This window comes from Epinephelus moara, chromosome 24, assembly GCF_006386435.1.
Source record: "Epinephelus moara isolate mb chromosome 24, YSFRI_EMoa_1.0, whole genome shotgun sequence".
Taxonomy (NCBI): Eukaryota; Metazoa; Chordata; class Actinopteri; order Perciformes; family Serranidae; genus Epinephelus; species Epinephelus moara.
In genome coordinates, this window is record NC_065529.1 from 42814046 (window position 1) to 42834783 (window position 20738).

Here is a 20738-nt window from a genome sequence, read left to right on the forward strand (position 1 = left end):
GAATTACAAATTGTGTGGCGTCGGTGGCTTAGTGGTAGAGCAGGCGCCCCATGTACAAGGCTGTTGCCGCAGCGGCCTGGGTTCAACTCCAGCCTGTGGCCCCTTGCTGCATGTCTCTGTCTCTCCCTCTCTCTCTCTCTCTCTCCCCCCTTCACAATTCACTGTCCTATCAATTAAAGGCAAAAAATGCCCATAAAAATATCTTTAAAAAAAAAAAGAATTAAATTGTGACCTTTTATAAGGCTGATAGATCATTAGTTTTGGACTCCATGTCCTGGATTTAATTAGACTAAAAAAAATAATAATAATTTTAAAATACAGTGAATTTTTTATAAGTCAGTGATTTCTGGGATCTGGGTGACACTACTGCTTTTAAATAAACATCACAACTTGTCAAAAATTATATGAATAAGCTTTGCATTGGAACAAACTACAGCCTCCAAAATAAACAATAACTTGAATCAATCCCTCTTCAAAAAACTGAACATTATAACCTTCATGGAGGAGGCACTTCTTGTATTTGGACTGCATTGGTTTAAGCTAGCTGGACCTGATAAACTGGACATGCAGTGTATTCCTATTCCCAGAAACTTAATAAGTTTCTTCATATTCAAACCTCATAAAATGTAAAAACAAAACCAAAATAAAAAGAAACAGTGAACACACTTGCCACATAAATATACATATGAATTAATGGATGAAGCAAAGGCAACCAGGAAAGGAATATATTTTTTTCATATTTAATGGTTATTTTTGTTTTTTAGTTTACTGTTTGTGAACTTAATTATCTTTTAATTTGACCATTTTCTTTGTTTATTTGTTGTTTGGCCCTCTGAAGTTGTGATTGGCTGCTGCTGCTGCTGCTGCTCATTGTCCGCAAGTTCATTTGCAGCATTGTTTCCACGGCAACTGATGAGAAAACCAAACCAGATGAACCAAAAGACCACAAAATATCACAGTATTTACTTATATAAAAATATAAATCCGATACTCTGATGATCCTGAACTTTCACTTGATGTCTGCGTCTTCAGCTGCCATTTATTTGGTGTCATTCCTGCTGTTGAAATTAGTCTGAGGCACAAAATGGCACCAACACGGGAGAGGTGACCTGTCAGCTCCTGCTGATTCTTAAGTCCAGGACATTGGATGCAAACTGAAACACAGAGACTTCACCTCCCATAATCCTCAGCTCTTCAGGGAGGACTTCAGCTTCCTCCGGGCGTCCTTGTGTTTTTTGCGGTACTCCTGTGGAGACAGACAGGAAAGTACAAATATCTTTACCAAACCTTCCTAATTTCAGTTAAAGTCTTCACTCAGTCTGAGGATGAGAGTGAGGTGTTCTGAATAACAGAACGGTACAATCGAACAGTGCTCTGACTTTATGAAGAGTCCAGTTTGTGCCAGAGTGTAAAGTGACGTTTACCTGTTTGAGCTCGCTCCTCCTTTCCTCCCACTGCTCCCTCTGCTCCTCCAGCTGAGAGGGGCGACAGAACAACCTGGGACCCTCTGATGGAGGAGAGACACACAAATAAAACTCCATTCACTTAAAAGAAACAGTACAACCATGGACTGTTTAAAATAATGGACCTAGCCTCCATAATGTCGCCCATTGGTTTAGTTTGACTCTTGTTTTGAAGCAGCATTTTGACCATTGTCATCTTGGATTTACTCTTTACTCTATGTCAGTTTAACCCTGGGCAAACTCTTTAACTCTACTGGTGAGATCACAAAAATATATTTTAAGATTTAACCTGCTTGATAACAAGTATACAAAATGATAACATTTTTCCTTAATGTTTGTGACCAAGTCACACAGTAGTGTACAAAGTGCAGAGGTCACAAGCGGGGTCAGGAGAGACTTTTATTCTAATCTTCATCCTACCTTTCAGTCTGACATCTTCAGGGTAGAAGAAGAATAGATCTCTCTTTGAGGAAGTCTCCTCTCTGTGAACATAACACAGATATACATACAATCAGATATCTGATTTCAATTGAATTAGATTTTAGAAACAGTCATGATTTTTAACATTGAAGTGACAGGTCTACAGGTAAGGCCTCAGCTGTCTTCAAACATACTGTGTCTGACAGGTGTGAAGTAGGCAGGGTTTTCCCCCATTCTTCATACAGATACCTTCAACACCATGAATGCTTTTGAGGAGGTAAACCTCAATGATGCATCACATTTCATCCTCAGATGAATATTCAATTAATCATCTATGCAAGCAACAACAAAAAAAATCAACGATATCGATATAGTTTTGATGAATTGTTTCAAACATTTGCTGGTTCTAGTTTCTTAAATCTCCTAATTTGTTGCGTTTCTTTGTCATAATTGATAACTGAATCTATTTTGGTTCTGGACTGATCATCAGCAGAGAGACTGATAATGATCAATGATCAGAACAGTTGTTATTTGCAGCTCTAGCAGAAACTTTGACTTTAGGCATGGTTTGACAACATGCCACACAGTCTACCTTGTACGAAATAAACCGAGGCTTTGAAAAACACACAGTACAATATTTTTTCTCACTCTGTGGTTGTAGCGACAACGTTGCTTTGCTCCTCCTCTTCCTCTTTCTCTTCCTCCTCCTCATCTGAGCTACTGTCCTGGAAATGAAGGTTTTGTTGCCATGACACCTTTGGCGCCTGGATGCTCTCTATCTTGTACTCCGCTGGCAGAGAGATGTAAAAATTAGAGAAACAAATCTTCCTTCAGACAGTCTGAGATAAATATCTGAGATATAACCTACCTGTCTCTCCACTTCCTGTTTCTGTGTCGTCTCCAAAGAAGGAGAATTTAAATCCAGACGACTCCACTTCCTCCATGCTGGGATCCGCTGAGAGGAGAGATGACAGCGGGGTCGGCTGCTTGTCCTTCCCTCCTTCCTCCTCTTCTTCTTCTTCTTCTTGGTCCCAGTTCTTCTTCTCGTCTTCTCCAGCCACGTCATCCTCCTTCGTCTGACCAAACACAGCCTTCAGGTCGCCAGATACGTCGTAGAAAATCTCCTTAGAAACCTCTGGAAGCTTCTGAGCCTCCTCCCTCTTCTTCCTCCTGGCCGCCTTGCTGTGAAGACAACAGATCACATGACCGTTTTACTAGAGATCAGGTTGAGCTTAGACCGTGCACATGACGCAGTTTGACTGCATTTGATTGAAGAACTTTAGGAGGTTTTTATATGTGAAAACTTTAAATTGCCATCATTCTAAGACAAGATCAGATGCCCTACAACTACACATTAGCGTACTATGTATTATTGTTCTCACTCTGATGAGTGTTCTTTGCTGCTCCTGCTTTATATCATTGCCGCATCTGACACTACTGATCAGTATCTAATGTACCTCTTCTCCCCAAAAACACTATCTTATCCTGGTGAAATAAAGTGAAACTGAAGTTAGATAATCTCAGCAGGCGGGCTGGGATATCTGGAATTCATGAGTGATTTAAATCTGATCAGTCAAGCTGAAAATTCACCATTCAAGTCACATAAATGATCACGTTTCATCCATCAGGCCCATTCATTCATATATGGAGTCCCACATGGCTCAGTCCTGGGTCCCCTCCAGTTCTCTATAAACAGTAGCTTGTAAAGTATTTAGCTGCTTGTACTTTTTTTCCCAACATTTTTTTGTGTTTTAGAGTTAATTCAGAATGGATTAAATTACCTTTTTGGAAATTCTTCTCAAATAACACCCAGTAGTTAAGAAAACACACTATTTTTTTTCAAATTCTTAAAATCGAGAAGGATTGATTCTGATGATTTTTGATGAAATTTCTCATCTATACAAGTATTAAAAGAGTACTGCACGATTCAGCATTGAACTCCTACAACATCAGTGGACTAACAATGGCCAGAGGAAAAAAAAAATCTACATTGATGCAGCCGAATCGAATTATTGTCTATTTTATTCCATGCATTTCTTGTTTGTCAAACCTGCCAGCAACATTACTTGAGCACCAAATATGGATCAATCCAGCGCTGAAAACAGTCCCGAACAAATACATTACTGCCTTCTGTTTAAAGTAGTGTTTGTGTCAATGTCCATGTGTTTTAGGAAGTTAGTTGAAAATTAAACTATATTTTGGAGCTGTTTTTTAAGATTTATGTCTCTATGTCAGCAAGGACAAGTGAGGTTGGGGCTGAGTGCCACAGACAGAGTAGGGAAGTCAGAAAGTGTTGAAAGACGAACTAACACATCGTCAATCTGCATCTTTTCAAGGCATTTTAAACAATTGTAAAAACTTAGAATACTGCCGTAACCTTTAATGTGAATCGGTCACATATGGCTGATACTTTATCTGAATAATAAAGCCAGTATCAGTGTTGATACAGATTCAATGAATCACATCTGTGTGTTACATAATCGTACCTCTCCTTCTTGGTTTCGTCTGTTTTGGTTTCAAATGCAGCGTGTTCCTCTCTGCTGGGGTCGTAATGCAGCGCTGAGACATCTCTGCAAACACACACATTTATCAAAATACTGAATATCAATTGTTGTAGTTCAGAATCGTCTGTGGCCCAGACTGTGTTTGCATGTGTGGGTTTGTGAGGCTGACCTGAAGCTCTTGGCCTTGGTGGGTGTCTTGCTGCTGCAGGTTTGTTGGCTGCTGCTGAGGACGCTCTGCAGGATGGACAGGTTCTTCTTCTTCTCCTCCTCCAGTGCCTCCTCTTCCTCCGTCACGCTCTTCTTTTTCTCTGAATCGTAAGAATAATATATACTATATTAATATGAGACATCTTGCAGCAGTATTTAAATATAATTCAACCAAACATTTCTCAACCATGATAAATGCGTATTATCAGACATGCTAGAGATGTTTTTTTGCACGGCCACAGAGACATTTCCACATCTATAGAGGAAGCTCCCATTTCATCTACTTTTAGACTTTAACAACACCCTCTATCTTTCTTAGCGCTAAAATACAACCGTTATATTGTAAGCTCCACTACTGCAGAGGCTCCAGAATTAAGAACTATAGCAAAAAATACCACCCTACAACCTTTTTTGTGGCAAAAATGAGATGAGGATGAATTAAACATAACTTTTGGAAACTTAAACTGTGACAAAATGAATTTAAATTGGTCAACGAATAAAACTTATCAATGAAAGACGGACGAATGGACCAATAAGCTTATTACCATTGTAGCAGCCAAAATAATATATATTTGCTTTTGCTTACTTATTAATGAACTTTAAGTTTAAGTTATGGATAAGTTTAAATTATAGAAATTATGCTTATGTTACGTCATCATGTTGGGGCTTATGGGTGTGGCTTTTTGGGTTTTTTTTGTGAGTTGTGTGGTGGCGGGAGTTGGACAAAGGAAAGCGTTCCTATAGTAGGCTGATAGGAGTTGGACAAAGGAAAGCGTTCCTATAGTAGGCTGATATATTTTTTGTTGACCGTCACTGTTTCCCATTTGTTTTAGCCACACAAGTACTTATTGTTTGTTATTTTATTTTTGCATTATAATAATTGATTGCTGCTTTTTTGATCCTTTTGTTACAATAAACCTGGATCACTTTCAAGACAAATTCAACGTCCTTTTCTTTTTACTTTTCTCTGGAGTGACGCGTCAGCAAGCGGCCTCAGCAGCCTTTTTTTGTTCCCACAACCATTTTAATGTATTGTCACATTCAGCAACATAAATACATCAGTAAAATCACATATTGTATCACAATATTGATTGGTGGAACTGCATCCTCCACCACCCCAAAGTTAGCTAATCTTCTTTGGCAACTGTTTGACCTGCTGCTATTCAGCATTGTCTCAACATTTCAGTAACGTTATGTCTCTGTAAATAATGGTAGTTAATGTTACAAATATTGGAGGGAAGAAAAGGCAACAGATTTATGGACTAATTTCATTGACAAACTGCACAATGAACAAATCAGACTTCTGTGCTATATTATCAAGGACATGTCGACCTTTCTTTATCACTGTCTGAACCTGCTTTTCTAAAGACCAGAGCAAACCTTCACCCACAGCCTTACCTGAATCCTCCTCTTTATCTTCATCCTCCTCCAGGAAACGAGAGTCCATCCGGAAGCGCTCGTCTGTCCCGAAGCGAGACTGCAGCTCCATCAGCTGGACAACAAACAAACATTTATGGATTTACATTTGAACGCTATTTACATATATATTTAATATAAAGAAAACACATATATAAGCATGTGTAGCAGAACTGTGTAAACTCAAGTTTCTCACCTTCTGTCCTGATCGACCTTCAAACTGAGGTCTGATGTCAAACCTGCTGCCATCCTCCTCTTCATCAGCATCCTCCTCATCGTCACTGCCACTGAACAGCTGAGGGCCCGACGGCTTTAGACGCACCTGACCACACACACACAAACACACACAGAGTTAAATTACAGTTGAATTAACAAATAGATTCTAAACTAAATAACCAACTGACCCATCTTAACCAGTTCTCTCTCATCAGGAACTCTTCACTCACCTTTTCTTTTGTTGTGTCGCTCTTACTGACTGCTGCCTCATCACCTGTGGCCTCGTCCTCTGATTGGCTGTCCTGGAACAGCGTCTTCTTTGGCACAGTGACCTCTGAGGTTATTTGCTTCTTATCCTCACCATCACCATCATCGTCATCATCAGAGCCAAAGACGATGTGTTTCCCTGCTCCTGCTGTTGGAGCATCCTGATGAAGACAAATACTGCGTTAAAACATGTGTAAATACTCAACTGAAATACAGCATGTCGACTTAAAGATGTTCTGTTGTTTTAATTGTGTTTAATTTCTTTAAGTTTACTCTGATCCTCTCACAGACTGAACACACACACACACACACACACACTCTGCACCCACCAGGTTGGCCAGAGCTCCCTGGATGAGCTTCTTGTGTTCTTCAGCCTCTTTCTGCCTCTGCTGGACGGCAGCCAGCCTCCTCAGGTTGGCCTCCCTCTGCCGCTCCTCTTCCTCCTTGGCTCCTAACGGCACCCGGGGAGGAGCCTGCTTTACTTCCTCCTCTTCCTCCTCGCTGGAGGATGCGGAGGATCCGGAGGATGAAGATGAAGCCTTTGCTGAAGCTTTTACTGTGAGAACAGTCTGATTAGCCTTCATCTTATCCTCCTCCTCTTCATCCTCATCATCATCACTGCTAGAGGAGGACACTGTCTCAGTTTTTCCAGTTATGTTCTTTCCCACCCCCTTTTTCTCCTGCTCTATTTCTTCCTCTTCTTCCTCCTCCACTTCTTCCTCTTCCTCCTCACTGCTCTCAGAAGTCTTCTTCTCTGTGTCTGTGTGTTTCTGCCCGCTGGTTTTACTGTCAGCTGCTCTGTGGTTCAGCTGAGGAGCTTCAGAGTCCAGCTTCTGTTTCTGAGCAGGTGGTTCTGCAGGGCCAGATGTGAGGTCAGTTTCTTGTTCAGATGAGGTGCCGGGGATGCTGGGAGCTGTAGTCTCAGAAGTCTGCTGGGATTCTTCAGCTAGCCTCTGAAGATCAGCAAAAGAAATCTCCAGACGGGTGATGTTAGAAAACATGGCTTCATAATCAGAATCTGAACTGTAATCAGCTGATTCTAACTCCTCCTTATCTTCATCCTCCACATCATCATCATCATCCTCATCATCATCACTGCTAGAGGAGGACACTGTCTCAGGTTTTCTGGTCATGCTTTTCACCACCCCCTTTTTCTCCTGTTGTTCCCTCTCTTCTTCTTCCTCTTCCTCCTCACTGCTCTCAGAAGTCTTCTTCTCTGTTTCTGGGTGTTCCAGCTTCTGTTTTTTAACCTCAACTCCTCTTCCCTCCTCCTCCTCTTTCTGTCTCCTCTGACACTCGTGTGTTTCTGATCCCTCGCCCAGCGCTCTCGTCCCCTGGAAGGCCGGCAGCGGCGCTGACACAACGGCTTTTCTTTTCTTCTTTTTCTTCTTCTGCTCATCCTCGCTGCTGTCCTCCTCCATGATGGCAGCGAGGATCTCGTCCGGCATGGTGCCTTTTTTGGGAGCAGGTGGTTCTGCAGGGCCAGACGTGAGGTTAGTTTCTTGTTCAGAGGAGGTGCCGGGGATGCTGGGAGATGTAGTTTCAGGGGTCTGCTGGGACTCTTCAGCTAGCCTCTTTAGATCAGCAAAAGAAATCTCCAGACGGGTGGCGTTAGAAAACATGGCTTCATAATCAGAATCTGAACTGTAATCAGCTGATTCTAACTCCTCCTCATCTTCGTCCTCCTCATCATCATCCTCATCACTGTCTGATTGTGAGACAGGTGGCTTTACAACGGTGGGAACTGTCATCTTCTTGCTTTGCTTCTGAGAACTCTCTGCTCTCTGCTGTGTGGAGGAAGGTTTCCTAGAGAGGAGGTGTTCTTCTGTTGAACTGTCCTCTTCCTCTCCAGCTTTACTCTTCTTCTTCGTCTTTTTCTTCCCGTCTGTGTCGTTTCCTGAGAGGTGGGCTTCAGTAGGCACAGTCAGTCTCTCCTGCTGTGGAGGAGGAGGTTTTCTCGATGCAAAGAGTTCATCGGTGTCTGCAGAGTCGTAGCCATTCTCTTCTTCGTCATCTGGACCTCCTGGAATCCAAAAGAAGAAAATGTTCTTGCAGAGTTTGTCACATTTTTACAGCATATTTGAGTTTTTGCCTTGTCATTGGATATAACCTGAGCTTCAGGCTTTAAATTCACAAACCTTCCTAGAACTATGAGTTGTTCCTTATTTATTATCTTAAGTAGTTTTTTAATTCATTATCTTATTTTATTCATTAAATCATCCAATTTTCATTTTTTACACATAAATCCTATTGGTTATTATTACAGCTAGACCTAGAGCTGCAATGATTAAGTGATTAGTTGTAAACTTTTAAATTAATCCCCAACTAACTTGATAATCTGATAAATGGTTTGAGTAATTTTTTAAGAAAAGAAAGTCAAAATTCTCTGATTCCAGCTTCTTAAATGTGAATATTTACTGGTTCCATTACTCCTCTGTGACAGTAAACTGAATATCTTCAGGTTGTGGACAAAACTTAACAAGACAAATTCTAAGTCTTACAAAAAAAAAAAAAAAAAAAATCCTGTTTACATCGTCTGTTACCTTTCTGCTGCTGACGAGCACGCCCAGACTTCTCTAAGTAGTCGAGTCCGACCACTTCCAAGATATCCTCCTCCTCTTCCTGCCGCAGTGCAACATGGGAGCTGTTCTGAGACGCCACCATTCTGCAGATTTCCTCGTCTGAGTCGATATCACTGTCAGTAAAACGCAGCGGCCTCTTCTGAGCCAGTCTGTGGTTGGTTGGTGGTTCATATCCGTTGGTGAACTGATGAGTCTCATTGTGACCGACAGAGTCGTCTGTCTGCTTAAATCTAAGAAAGCGAACAAAGAGGAGGAGACAGGACGATGAGAGCAGAGTAACAATAACATGGTGTGTAGATCCCACAAGTGGATCATTTACTTGAAATCTTAATTCTTATGTCCTTAATTTTGATTTTTTTTTTTTTTGAGACCTTAAGTATTCAACATTGAACCTCAAAAAAATTTAAATGGAACTTCAAATTATAAATACCAAGAGTTGTCCCGAATTGAGTTGATCTAAGTGATATAAAACTCACTCGAGTGCACACCTCTGGTGCACTAAATTGACATACAATCTGTGACGTTTCACACAAAACGTATTTGAAGCTGATGAATCAAAAACCAAAGAAAAGCTTTGCCTATGTAAATGTAATATTTTTGATGATAAGAAGAACCATAAAAAAACACTTCAAACTTCAAATTAATCTGCATGAGCATTTGGAAACTTAAAACTAAAACAAACAATACATTTTGGGAATCAAATAACAGCTAATAAAAATTTCCAAAAACCATTAGTAAGATTTGGAAATCCTGGGAATGATTATTAAGACCTTTTGAGAATCCCAGGAACCAGCAGAAATACTGGATATGATAAAATTCTGAGAATGTCAGAAACTAGTAGGAACATTTTGTGAATCCGTGGAAGAATTGGAATCTTTAGGTTTTGATAATTAGCACTAGTAAAAAATCATATCGTTACCTGTTTCTGCCCACAGCATTCTGAGAGCTGTCTGTCCGACTCTTCTTACGTTTTGGCGGCTCATATGGAGGAAACTCTCCCCGCCTCTTCTTGCTGATGTCATCATCCCCTCCCTGCACCTCCCAGGTGAGTTGGGTGACTGGAGTGGACTCGTCTACGGTGGAGCGGTCCAGCTTGCGGATGTTGTGGCTGTATTTGGACGGGTCGTACTTTTGGGTTCGGGCTTTGCTGCCTTTCTGACACCTGAGCTGCAGGATGGGGAGGACTCGTCCGAATTTACTGACCACCCAGTCCTGAAACCAGAGCACCCAGAAGAAGTCAACGCCTTCATCCTCACACATGAGTCATGATGCTGTGAAGTTATTGCAAACTCAACACTTACTCCATGTTCATATGTTGGAAGCAGTAGATGACTTTACCTTATGTCCTGGTATTTCAGTCCCCGGCACTGCAGCCTTCATGGTAAAGTTTTCCACACCGGCTTTACTCAGAGAGTCCAGCATCTTCTGTCTCTTGTCCTCAGCTGCAGGCTGCTGAAGGCGCTGCTCTGCTGCCGCCTGCCGCTCCTCAGCCAGTCTAAAGACATAAATATCACAATTTCATCAGCCAGTGGGATCAGGAAGAAGATATCATCGGAGATTATCAGTGTGTGGTTCAGGGAGGTGGGATCAGACAGATATTAATCTGCAATAATCCATCAGTTGTTTAAGTAATTTGTCGAGCAAAAACTCTGCTGTCTGGTTGCAGTTTCTCCAATGTGAGGATTTACGGCTTTTTACATAACTGTAAACCGAATATATTTGGGGTTTGGATGACTGGTCAAATAGAACAAGACATCTGAAGACGTCACTCTGGACTCTGGGAAACTGTGATGGGCAATTTTTATTCTCTAAACAAACCGATTTATCGATGACTTGAGAAAATAATCGGTAGATTAGTAAATAATGAAAATACCTGTTAGTTCAAAGATGGTATACTTTATTAATCCTGCGATTAAATTTGTTCACTTTGTTGTTTCATATATATACTGTCTGAAGACTTTGATGATGACTGTACCTGTGCAGGAAACTCTCCTTGGCTGTTTCAATCTGCAGAGTTCCTCCTTTCCATTTGGATTTGTTCAGCACCGTCAAACCTGCAGAGAAAACACACTGATCTCATATTGATGATACAACACAAGCTCTGATGTCAGTTATGGTTAATACAGGGTAAAGGACATTTACACAAAATGAATCATTGTGACTGAGTATAAATAAGACTTGGAGGCTGACTGGCACTAAATGACATGTGTCAGATGGATGGTTCGGTTCACTTACATTTCTTCAGGTCAGCGTCTGAAATGTTGATGTTAATGTAGCCGAAGGTTTTGTAAGGAACACCTGCAGGAGAACAGCAAGAGTCAGAATACGTGCAGGTCTCTGAGAAGACTGAACAAAAAGAAATTAAACAACTTAATGTGATTCATACTACATTATGGAACCACAACGGCAACAGCTGACATTAGAAAGGGAGCCTATAATGTTTTTTTTAATACAATTTTGATTATCCCATTACCTACAAAATGCATCTACTTAAAACTTAAGTATCAGGGGCGTCGGTGGCTTAGTGGTAGAGCAGGCGCCCCATGTACAAGGCTGTTGCCGCAGCGGCCCGGGTTTGACTCCAGCCTGTGGCCCTTTGCTGCATGTCACTCCCTCTCTCTCTCCCCCTTTCACGCTTTGTCTGTCCTATCAAATAAAGGCTAAAAATGCCCCAAAAAATATCTTTAAAAAAAAACAAACTTAAGTATCAGCTATAAGAGCTTCCTTACATTTAACAAAGGGATTTCAATCATCAGTGTCACATAATAACATCGTGTTTAAATTGTTAGAATGTATAAAACATTAAATACAGTCTAAAAACTGACAGACATAAATTAACTTTAAAAATCAAACACACTCATGTCCTCACAGCTGTGTGAGTATGTACTAGATTCCTCACCCTCATCATCCCTCCTGGTCCGGACCTCCACGTCTTCCACATCTCCAAATTTTCCAAATCGATCCTTCAGATCTTTCTGGGTGACTGTGTGGCTCAACCCGCCGATGTACAGCCGCCTCATCGCTCCGTATCCACGACGACACTGTCACTGCACGGACAACAGACACAAGGGGTCAGCCATTTAACAACCTGTTCATTCATTTACTCGTTAGTATATAATGTGCTATACTTTTCAAAAGTTTCCTATTGCATTTCTGTGATTCTTGACTTTTGCATGACTTGTTTTTTCCTTTTTATTTTCTCTTACTATGTTTATTGTAGGGTTGCACAAGTTTCAAGGTACACCGTGATATTAAAATTGACCATCATCGTACCGTGTCCATGAGTGGTTAATTTATCATCAACATTTAGGTCTCTGTACTCTCTATATTTGTAAAGCCTCTGGAAGTGTAGAATAAACTACAAACAGCCTCCTAAATGACCATGATGTTGAGTCAACACCTCTGTAAAACAATTCAAACACAAACTGAACATTATAACTTTCATAAAGGAAGGCGTTTTGCAGAGCTGTTGTATGAGACTGCATTAGTTGCAGCTAGGTGGACCTACAACATGTCTGTAGTGGACTTTAACGTGTCCATCCAGCTCAAACTGAAGACCTTCACTAAATATCTGGAGGAACTAAAACACCGGCACACAGAGTCTGAATAAACCACTATGTATAGATAAATTAACGTATAACTGAGCTGACAGAGTTATCACGATCAAACTATCGGTTTCGTATATATCAACATAAAATCAAACGAGTGTTTACCTCACATGTATCCAGCTGGTGTTACCGTGAAACCTGTCCGGGGCTGCACTCCTGCCGACTTTCCCTTCCGCGCTTGTTTCCGCAGACGCGAAACGTTCCGCTCTGTGTGATTTAATAACTTCAGGAATGAAACAAACAAAACGGTATAAAGAGGTGCCGCTAGTTTTTATTTATATTTATTAAAGTGTTCATTATCACGGTAATTTAATGGAGAAATAATAACTTTTCTGTTAACTGGCTCAAACCGCTGTGATCAATCTACATTACCAACAGCTGATACAGATACGGCTTCAACGTACAGGGGAGTCTCACAACTTCTAGCTCCGACACGTTTTTATTTAGTGCCTATTAGCAGTAATTAAGTATTAATGTGAATAAAAATACTTATCTTATAACATGTGCGGCACTTGTATCGACAGAGAGCGGCATTACCTTGGCCTCACATCACAGAAATAGTTTCTCCCACCCCTCCGACACGTGCAAAGTGGTAGAGTCCAGAGGGCGCGAGCCTCCGAACTGTTTTGGTTGTCAAGGAGCAGAAACTGGAATCAGGTGAGTGAAGTGTTTAATACAGTGATTTAACGTAACTTTTATTTAAAAAATTCGACATTATGACTGAGACGAACACAGTAAATTAACTTTAGACGTGATATTTTGTCAAACTTTAGCCAGGCTATGATAATTTGTTAGAGTAAATGTCAGTTTTAGCTAGCTAGACTTTACTAACGTCAACGTTACTGCAGTGAATAAAATCGACGTAACGTTAACGTTATCCAAATGAGCCATTTTAAAAAAAAACCATTTCTTTTAGAATTTAAACTGTCAATGACGCTTTTAAGGGGTGAAATATGTCTTCATACTTAACGTTAAACACAGTGGAAAATGGCTCCCCTATTTTTAAGTTTAACCTTGTTTTTCAGTAGTGGAATGTAACTGTAAGTAAGCAAAGTACTTTTAATATACTCATGGGACGTTACTGTACTTAGGTAACGGTTTTGAGGTACGTGTACTTTAACTATAGTATTTTAATTCTATGCTGCAGTACGTCTACTCCACTATCTGAGGCAACTATTCTTACTTTTTACTCCACTGAATTTATTGTACTTAGTTACTAGTTAACGTTACTAGTTACCTTGCAGATTCAGAGATTATTATATTGTCAAAGTTTTAGTTACTCAGCACTAAGTTATAGAAAGTCACTGTTGCTGAAATTAGCTCCACTTTTACCAACTGCAACATTTGTGGCGGTTACACATTATTAATGCATCAATTATTATAGTTCAGTAATATAACTTTTTTTTCTTCAAATGAGCCATGTTGCTTAATGAGTACTTTTGCTTTTGTACTCTCTAAGTATACATTGATGTTAATACTTAGGTATTTACTGAAGAAAAGATCTGAATACTTCTTCCACCACTGTACTAGACTAATATTGCAGCCCTTTATTAGCCTGTTAATGTTGTTTGTATTGTATTGGTGTGACAGTGTTTTATTCTGCCCTCTTCATCCATTGAAACGTGTAAGTTTCATTTTATTTATTTATATCTTGAGACAGTCAGTGTTTCAATGATGGAGAAGATGAGTGAGGAGAACATGGAGGAGGTGACGGTGCTGGAGGCTCAGATCGAGTGCCTCCAGGCTGAAGTTGCAGACTTGCAGGTCCAACAGCAGGACAACCAGAAGGACATAACATTCCACTTCAGAGGTCAAATGCAGGATGCCATGTGAGTTTTATTTTTGTCCTAATTGTTTAAATCTTTCTCACAGTCTCTCTCAGAGTTCAACAGGTAACTTTTCCCCTCATAAAACTTAAAATCTAGCTTTCCCGTGAGGCTTACTTTTAGGTACACCTGCGGTTAAGTGGAAAATGATAACAGAAGTGCTGAATGTCTTTACAGTAAATAACAGTCTATTGTCTGTCTTAACAGGTCGTACATGTGTGGACAGAAAGAAGAAGGGGAGAAGGAGAAGTTGCTGTCCAGGCTGAAGGAGGAGGTGGAGGAGCTTGAGGAGGATCTGAAGCAGCAGACTCAGATGAATGGCATCAGTCTGAACAGCTGCTTCACAAAGACTCTGCAAAGCAGTAAGAGCACAGGGCTGTCTGAATCCACAGCCTTCACTGTCTTCTGACATTTTACTGATTAGATAATTAATCAGTGAATTGGAAAAAATAACCAGCAGATCAGTCAATCAAAACTTAACTCCACAAGCATCTTTTTAAATGTGTCCCTCTGGATGTAATAATGTACTTTACACTGGTGTGATGTGTGTGTGTGTGTGTGTGTGTGTGTGTGTGTGTGTGCGTACGTGTGTGTACGTGTGTGTGTGTGTGTGTGTACTAGGTGGCAGGAAGCAGGTCCAGCAGCTCTGTATATCAGGTCACTGCTCTGAAGGGGTCTTCCAGGTGGAGTTCCAGCTCTCTGAGGTCAAGGTGAGTCATTTCATTGTTTGAATAATGTGTTGAAGACAGAGCGTTTCTGGTCCACTGTGGTCACCATTCCTCCCCTCACCAAGGCACCGGATGAGTGGAGTTGATTGATTGGAGCTTTTGGCCTTTCTGAACTTATTAAATCACCATTTTTCGGCTAAAGTGACATCCGTCAAATGTCTTCAGAAAATAGTCTTTTCTAATTTCCATATTTATGAAGTCTTGTCCCAAGTTGCATAAGCATTTATGGATTTGATTCATTTCTCTCTATTCTTTTTTCAGACTGTAGGCTGTTTTATTACTCTTTTTCAGACTAACAATTATTTCATCCTGCTTCTTTTTTGATTTCATAATGTCCACTTCAGCTAAGTTTATCTCTGTGTCCATATCCTAATAACTATCCATTATCAACTAAGCAAAGGATCTAATGCTTTTGGGGTGTTTTTGGTACTATGTTATGTCTGCTGTTCCAGTAACCAGGTCAGTATACTCATGATTAGAGCCCAATATTATTGGATTAACACAGATATCAGTATCGGCTCTCAAAAATCCAGTATTGGTTGGGCTCTTCTCATGATGTCCCTTACCCAGATGCACCCGGTGTAGATCAGATCCAGTTTGGTAACGAATCAGTAGTCAGTACTAAGCCAAAGCATCACTCTCAATAAAATTATAATATTTCCCACACTATGATTAAAAACTGTAGATTAAACTGAATAGCTGTATAAAGCAGCTTTGCACAAGATTTTAGAGACTTGTATTAAGTATACAGTATTAAGTATTTAGACCTGTGTAAATGAAAAGACATGAATGTGTCCTTGTTTATGCACAATGTGTTGTCTAAGCCTTTGGCCAAGCAAAGTTCAGTCGTGTTGTTTCATTCAATTTACACCAGTTTTTTTTAAATCCAGCACATTTTGAGTTAGTCTACAAATCTGTGGATTTACTCAAAACCTCATTCTCACAGAGACAAAAGCCATGTAAAAAGAGGTTCAGGTAGACACACCTGCCCGAAAGGCACACACCTGTGTTCACTGTGTCCTCAACAGAATGGGTGCTGATAGTGCGTCGGGCCAGCAGAGGGCGGCAGAAGGCCACTTTCATCGTTTCACTGATCAGGCATCAAGTGTACACTTCAGATTTTAGCAGCCCCTCAGACCTCAGCAGCAGCTGTCAGACATAAAAAACACTTAAACAAACAAAACTCCCTGTCAGGTCTTAAATGACATCTAATCAGACACAAGACCAAACCACCTCGGAGAAAAAAAAAGTTTCATGTAGTGTTATGTAAAGTCATGCTGCATGGCAACAAATACATTTCAGGTTTAGATGTCATCAAAGCATTGTTTTTGTAAAAAGTGTTTTGTATTTTATTGTGACAGTTCAGATTAGAGAACGGTCCTTAATCAACAGTTTACATGCCCCCTGTTATTGTTTGTGCACAAGAAATATGTCAACACTTTTCCTCCAGGTAGAGCTGGGTATCCTTTGAAATATGATGCCCACGTTTCAGTGATAACACTAAAACATAATTTACACATTTTATCCATACCTTACTTTAAAAAAAAAAAAAAATGTTTTCCTACAAACGCTTCTTGTTAAATGTTAACTAAACACATGCAGCCGTACATGATCTCTAGATAAGATACACTTTAAACAACCGGCAAAATTGTGATTTATATCAGGAACTATCTGATTAAAGACTACACTTTTGAAGATTATGAATCTGAACAAACGTTTAATGTCAACTGTCAGTATTTGACTGTTTTTAATACAGAGTATTGAGGTTCAGTGCGCAGCCCTTCCTCCAGGTTTGTTTGAAGAACATTTTGGACCATCACAGTTGAACAGAAATGATGGTTGACTCTCAACAACTGCCCATAATGTATATTTTAAAGTCAAAAGTAATTGCACTTCTATTGTAGGGAGATTCAGTATCATTGTGATCTGTAAATGTGCTTCATGTAGGTCCAACAGTCTTCTGGTTTTCATTCAAACTGGATCAACCACCAGAACAGCTGGTTTCATTGAATCACTCCTCCTGCCTGGCTCGTGAAGTGTCATAAAAATTATAGTTTCTCCTCTGAAGCTTTGACTTGTTTTGATAAAGACATTAATTATTTGGCTGTATAATTTGGTAACAGAGTCACTTTGTATACACACACTCCCATCTCACTCTTTATTATAGTTTGATTAATACTTGCTTTTTATATTACAACATAATGTGAACAACTTCCAGTAACCTTAAAAATGTTTTGTTAGTGTTATACAGATGTAGTACAGATATGATTCATGGCCCTCTCCTTAACAGTGGAGATGGATGTTTAAAGGAACAGTTCAACATTTTGGGGAAACATGCTTATTGTTTTTCTTTTCAAAAAGACATTTAGATATCGTTCTCATGTCTCCGCCTTAAGTACAGAGCTAGAAGGTCACTAATTAACATGTGTATCGTGTTTGCTGTTTTAGAGGTGCACACATGTTAGAATTACGCTCAGTTTATTAGGTATGCCAAGTTAACACCAGTCTAATACAACAGTCCTGCAATAAATCAGCTTTTATGAAGGTTATAATGTTCAGTTTTTTTGTTGGAACTGTTTCAGAGAGCTGCTGATTCAGCTTTTGGAGCATGCAGTTTGTGGTGCTGTTCAACCTTTTTTTTTTTATATTTTTGCTTCACTTAGTTTACCCACAGTATATGCACCATGAATCAGCTGCTCCGGATTTCGTGTCTCTTCCTGCTCACTTTTCTTATGCTCAGATCATGAAAATGAACTCTGAAACTCTGAACACTGACTGGTTTCCAGAAAAGAACAGGCTTCATTTGATAACACAGTATCATTCATCACTGCACTGACTAAGTAACTCAGTATTTATCTTTTTTTTAAACTGAGTAATTGATGGTGTATTTGTACTGCAGGAGGGTCAGGGTACTCAGAGGACGATCAATGATCTGAACGTGGTGATGGACGCCAGCAACCTGCAGAACTTCAGCAGTTTCCTTTCTGGGTAAGAACCAACACGCAGACTTATGTTAAGCTGATCTGAAAAGAAAATCTTACCCACTCTTCCTCCCTGTGAAGTTCTGCCACATAATCCCCAATGATCTTTCTGCCTGTGAGGTGTTTTAGATATCTGTATTTTCTATGGCAAACCTTTTCAGAATGATCAGCCTCTGCGTGATAGTAGTCAAAGTTTTCAGATTTATCAGGCTAAGAATTTACCTTAATGGTGATTGATTTACTTGTTATAATCAACATTAATCAGTCAGAGGAGTTGTGTGAAAATACATCTGTATTCTATCTAAAACTAATTTCTTGTCACAGATTAGAACCAGTTTAATAACTGCGCACTAAAAGTATAAGCTTAGTTTTGTCTTCAGTTCAATGAAACGTTCCTACACTCAGCACTGAACCTCTACAAGACACATCACGACAACACTGTTTCTGTTGGCTAGATATGGAACTTTGCAGGTTAAAGTCGATGACAGTTAACCTTTGACCTCTTAGTTGGAGTTAACTCTACAACAGGAAATGTATTCTTGAAAGCATCAGCTGAATGGGCTTTAGTTGTGAATGAAAAGTAAATGAGAGAGATGGAGCTTAATGCTCCAGCATACAGTTACATTTTAGACAACAATGTGTCAACAGTTTGTGTTTGTCTGTCTGTGAGCCAGGCGTTATTGCCCAGCATCAGTGTTGGACCTCAATGGGAGCAAATCCCTAGAAAATCTGGTGGAAAGTCTGAGTCCACAGGGCTGTTACAGCAGCAGATTAATGCCCATGGTTCTGGAATCACATGTTCAGCTATCACACATGTCTGCAATGTTCAGGTGTCTACATACTTTTGGCCATGTGGTTAGCCATTTTCACATGGGCCAGCAGCCAGAGAAAAAGTCTATCTGAAGTTCATTATATGTGAGGTATCAGATTGGAGATGACTGGAAAGCCTAATTGGTGTGTTTGGACTGAAAGCCAGTGGCCCGTAAGTTTGTCATTTATTTACACTGCCTGTTCTGCTCAGTCCAACTCTACATATTTAATACTGGATATCACTCCTGTCAGGGTGAAGCCGTCTGTTTACCTTAACTCAAGTGTTTATTAAAGTTGAAGAAGATGTCAAACTGCAAACGGCTGTTGTCCAGCTGAACTTCCTCACTCACACATCCACTTGTTCTCGCTCTTTCTGCGCTTTACTCGCAAACAAAAAGCCTTTCTCACGGCAGACATTTGACTTGTCAAACACAGGTGTAATTCATTACATACAGAATGGCTGCATTCCATTTAGGTGTGCTAGCTTACTGGCACACCCACCTGTATATGGAGCACAGCCACCATCAATATTAGTTACACCTGCTCTGTTCCTGCTGTGACTGTAAAAAAATATGTGAGCTCAATCTTGTCTCTTGAGGTTTACTCAGTAATGTCTGGAGCTTTAGTCACTATTTCTTTTCTACCAGATGCTTTTTCACTGCAGGGGAAAATGTTCATTGTGATCAAAGCCGGTGGATTACAAAAAACATTACAGCGCAGATTCTCTTTCAGCTTTAATCTGAATTTGTAAACAGGCGTGGAGTAATATTTGACCTTCTGTCAGCTGCACAGCTTTACTGCGGTCTGGTGAGGCCACAGATTTTATTTATTTGTTTATTTAACCGAGACAGTGCACAATTGTAAAATAAATAATATACATTTAGTTGGAAAAATATTTGTATTAGCAAAATTTACCAGCAAAAATCTATGTGAGTCTGTGTACAGTGAAAAAAATAATAATTTAGTGTGTAGTTCCTCTTTAATTTTTTGGGGAAATACTACCAGTGAAGATTTGACACCAAATTGTCAGGGTCTTTAAAACTAAACTTCTTTCAACAGAATTAAACTCAAAGGGGACCTATTATGGTTTTCCACTTTTTTGTCTCATATATAGTGTTACAGTGAAGGATATTCATGCTTTAAATGTGGCCAAAATTTCAGATAATGAGGTTAACGTATGTAGAAATAACCCTGTGAGCAAAAACCTCATATTTCCTACCGCTTTGAACACTCACGCTTCCAACAGTTTTTTCTACTCTGTTATTATATGATGTTATAGTGTGCCAAATTTCTTTATATGGTCATCTGCTCCAGGCAGCCACTGCAAGTGTTTGCATAACATAGCCTACACTACTAAATAAATCTACATGCTAATGTCAAGGAAACATGTAATCTTGACTGCAGATGTTGTTAATTTCTCCCTGATTTCAGATCATATTCCTGTCCAAACATGTCCGGTTGTGTTTAGTAGGCTGACCAAACGTCCTCTTTTGCCTGGACATGTCCACTTTTCACGTCCCGTCCGGGGCGTCCGGGGGGTTTTTATAAACTGATGATAATGTCCGGTTTTCCATGTGTTTGTGTGTGTGTGTTAGAGTGCGGCACGGGCAGCATATTTTTGTCCGAACCCGAACCGAGCCCGACATAATTTAATGACCAAAGCACTGAGTTTGTGTCACACAGTGGTTACAGGCTATTTAACAGGCCGGG

The 20738-nt window shown here is 40.0% G+C and overlaps 2 protein-coding genes across 3 annotated transcripts in view; one reads left to right on the forward strand and one right to left on the reverse strand.

Annotated features, from left to right (window-relative positions):
• Positions 1-354: 354 nt before the first annotated feature.
• On the reverse strand, positions 355-12917 carry nol8 (nucleolar protein 8). The gene is made up of 18 exons (XM_050039159.1): positions 12789-12917; positions 11975-12122; positions 11311-11373; positions 11051-11129; positions 10414-10570; positions 9995-10287; positions 9037-9305; positions 6823-8516; positions 6457-6654; positions 6207-6332; positions 5993-6086; positions 4557-4695; positions 4370-4453; positions 2752-3065; positions 2532-2673; positions 1884-1945; positions 1425-1507; positions 355-1246 (listed from the first exon to the last, which is right to left on the reverse strand). The coding sequence occupies exons 2-18, from the start codon at positions 12093-12095 to the stop codon at positions 1187-1189; spliced, it is 3978 nt and encodes a 1325-aa protein (XP_049895116.1). The 5' UTR covers positions 12096-12122; positions 12789-12917; the 3' UTR covers positions 355-1186.
• Positions 12918-13207: 290 nt separating this feature from the next.
• cenpp (centromere protein P) overlaps positions 13208-20738 on the forward strand; it is a 132232-nt gene continuing 124701 nt past the window's right edge. The window contains exons 1-5 of one of the 2 annotated variants that reach the window (XM_050039164.1): positions 13208-13340; positions 14344-14512; positions 14717-14871; positions 15131-15219; positions 18137-18225. In XM_050039164.1, coding sequence (XP_049895121.1) covers positions 14355-14512; positions 14717-14871; positions 15131-15219; positions 18137-18225 — 491 coding nt within the window. In that variant the 5' untranslated portion in view covers positions 13208-13340; positions 14344-14354. Of the gene's footprint in view, positions 13341-14339; positions 14513-14716; positions 14872-15130; positions 15220-18136; positions 18226-20738 lie in introns of both variants that reach the window. The other variant, XM_050039165.1, reaches the window with a different exon arrangement.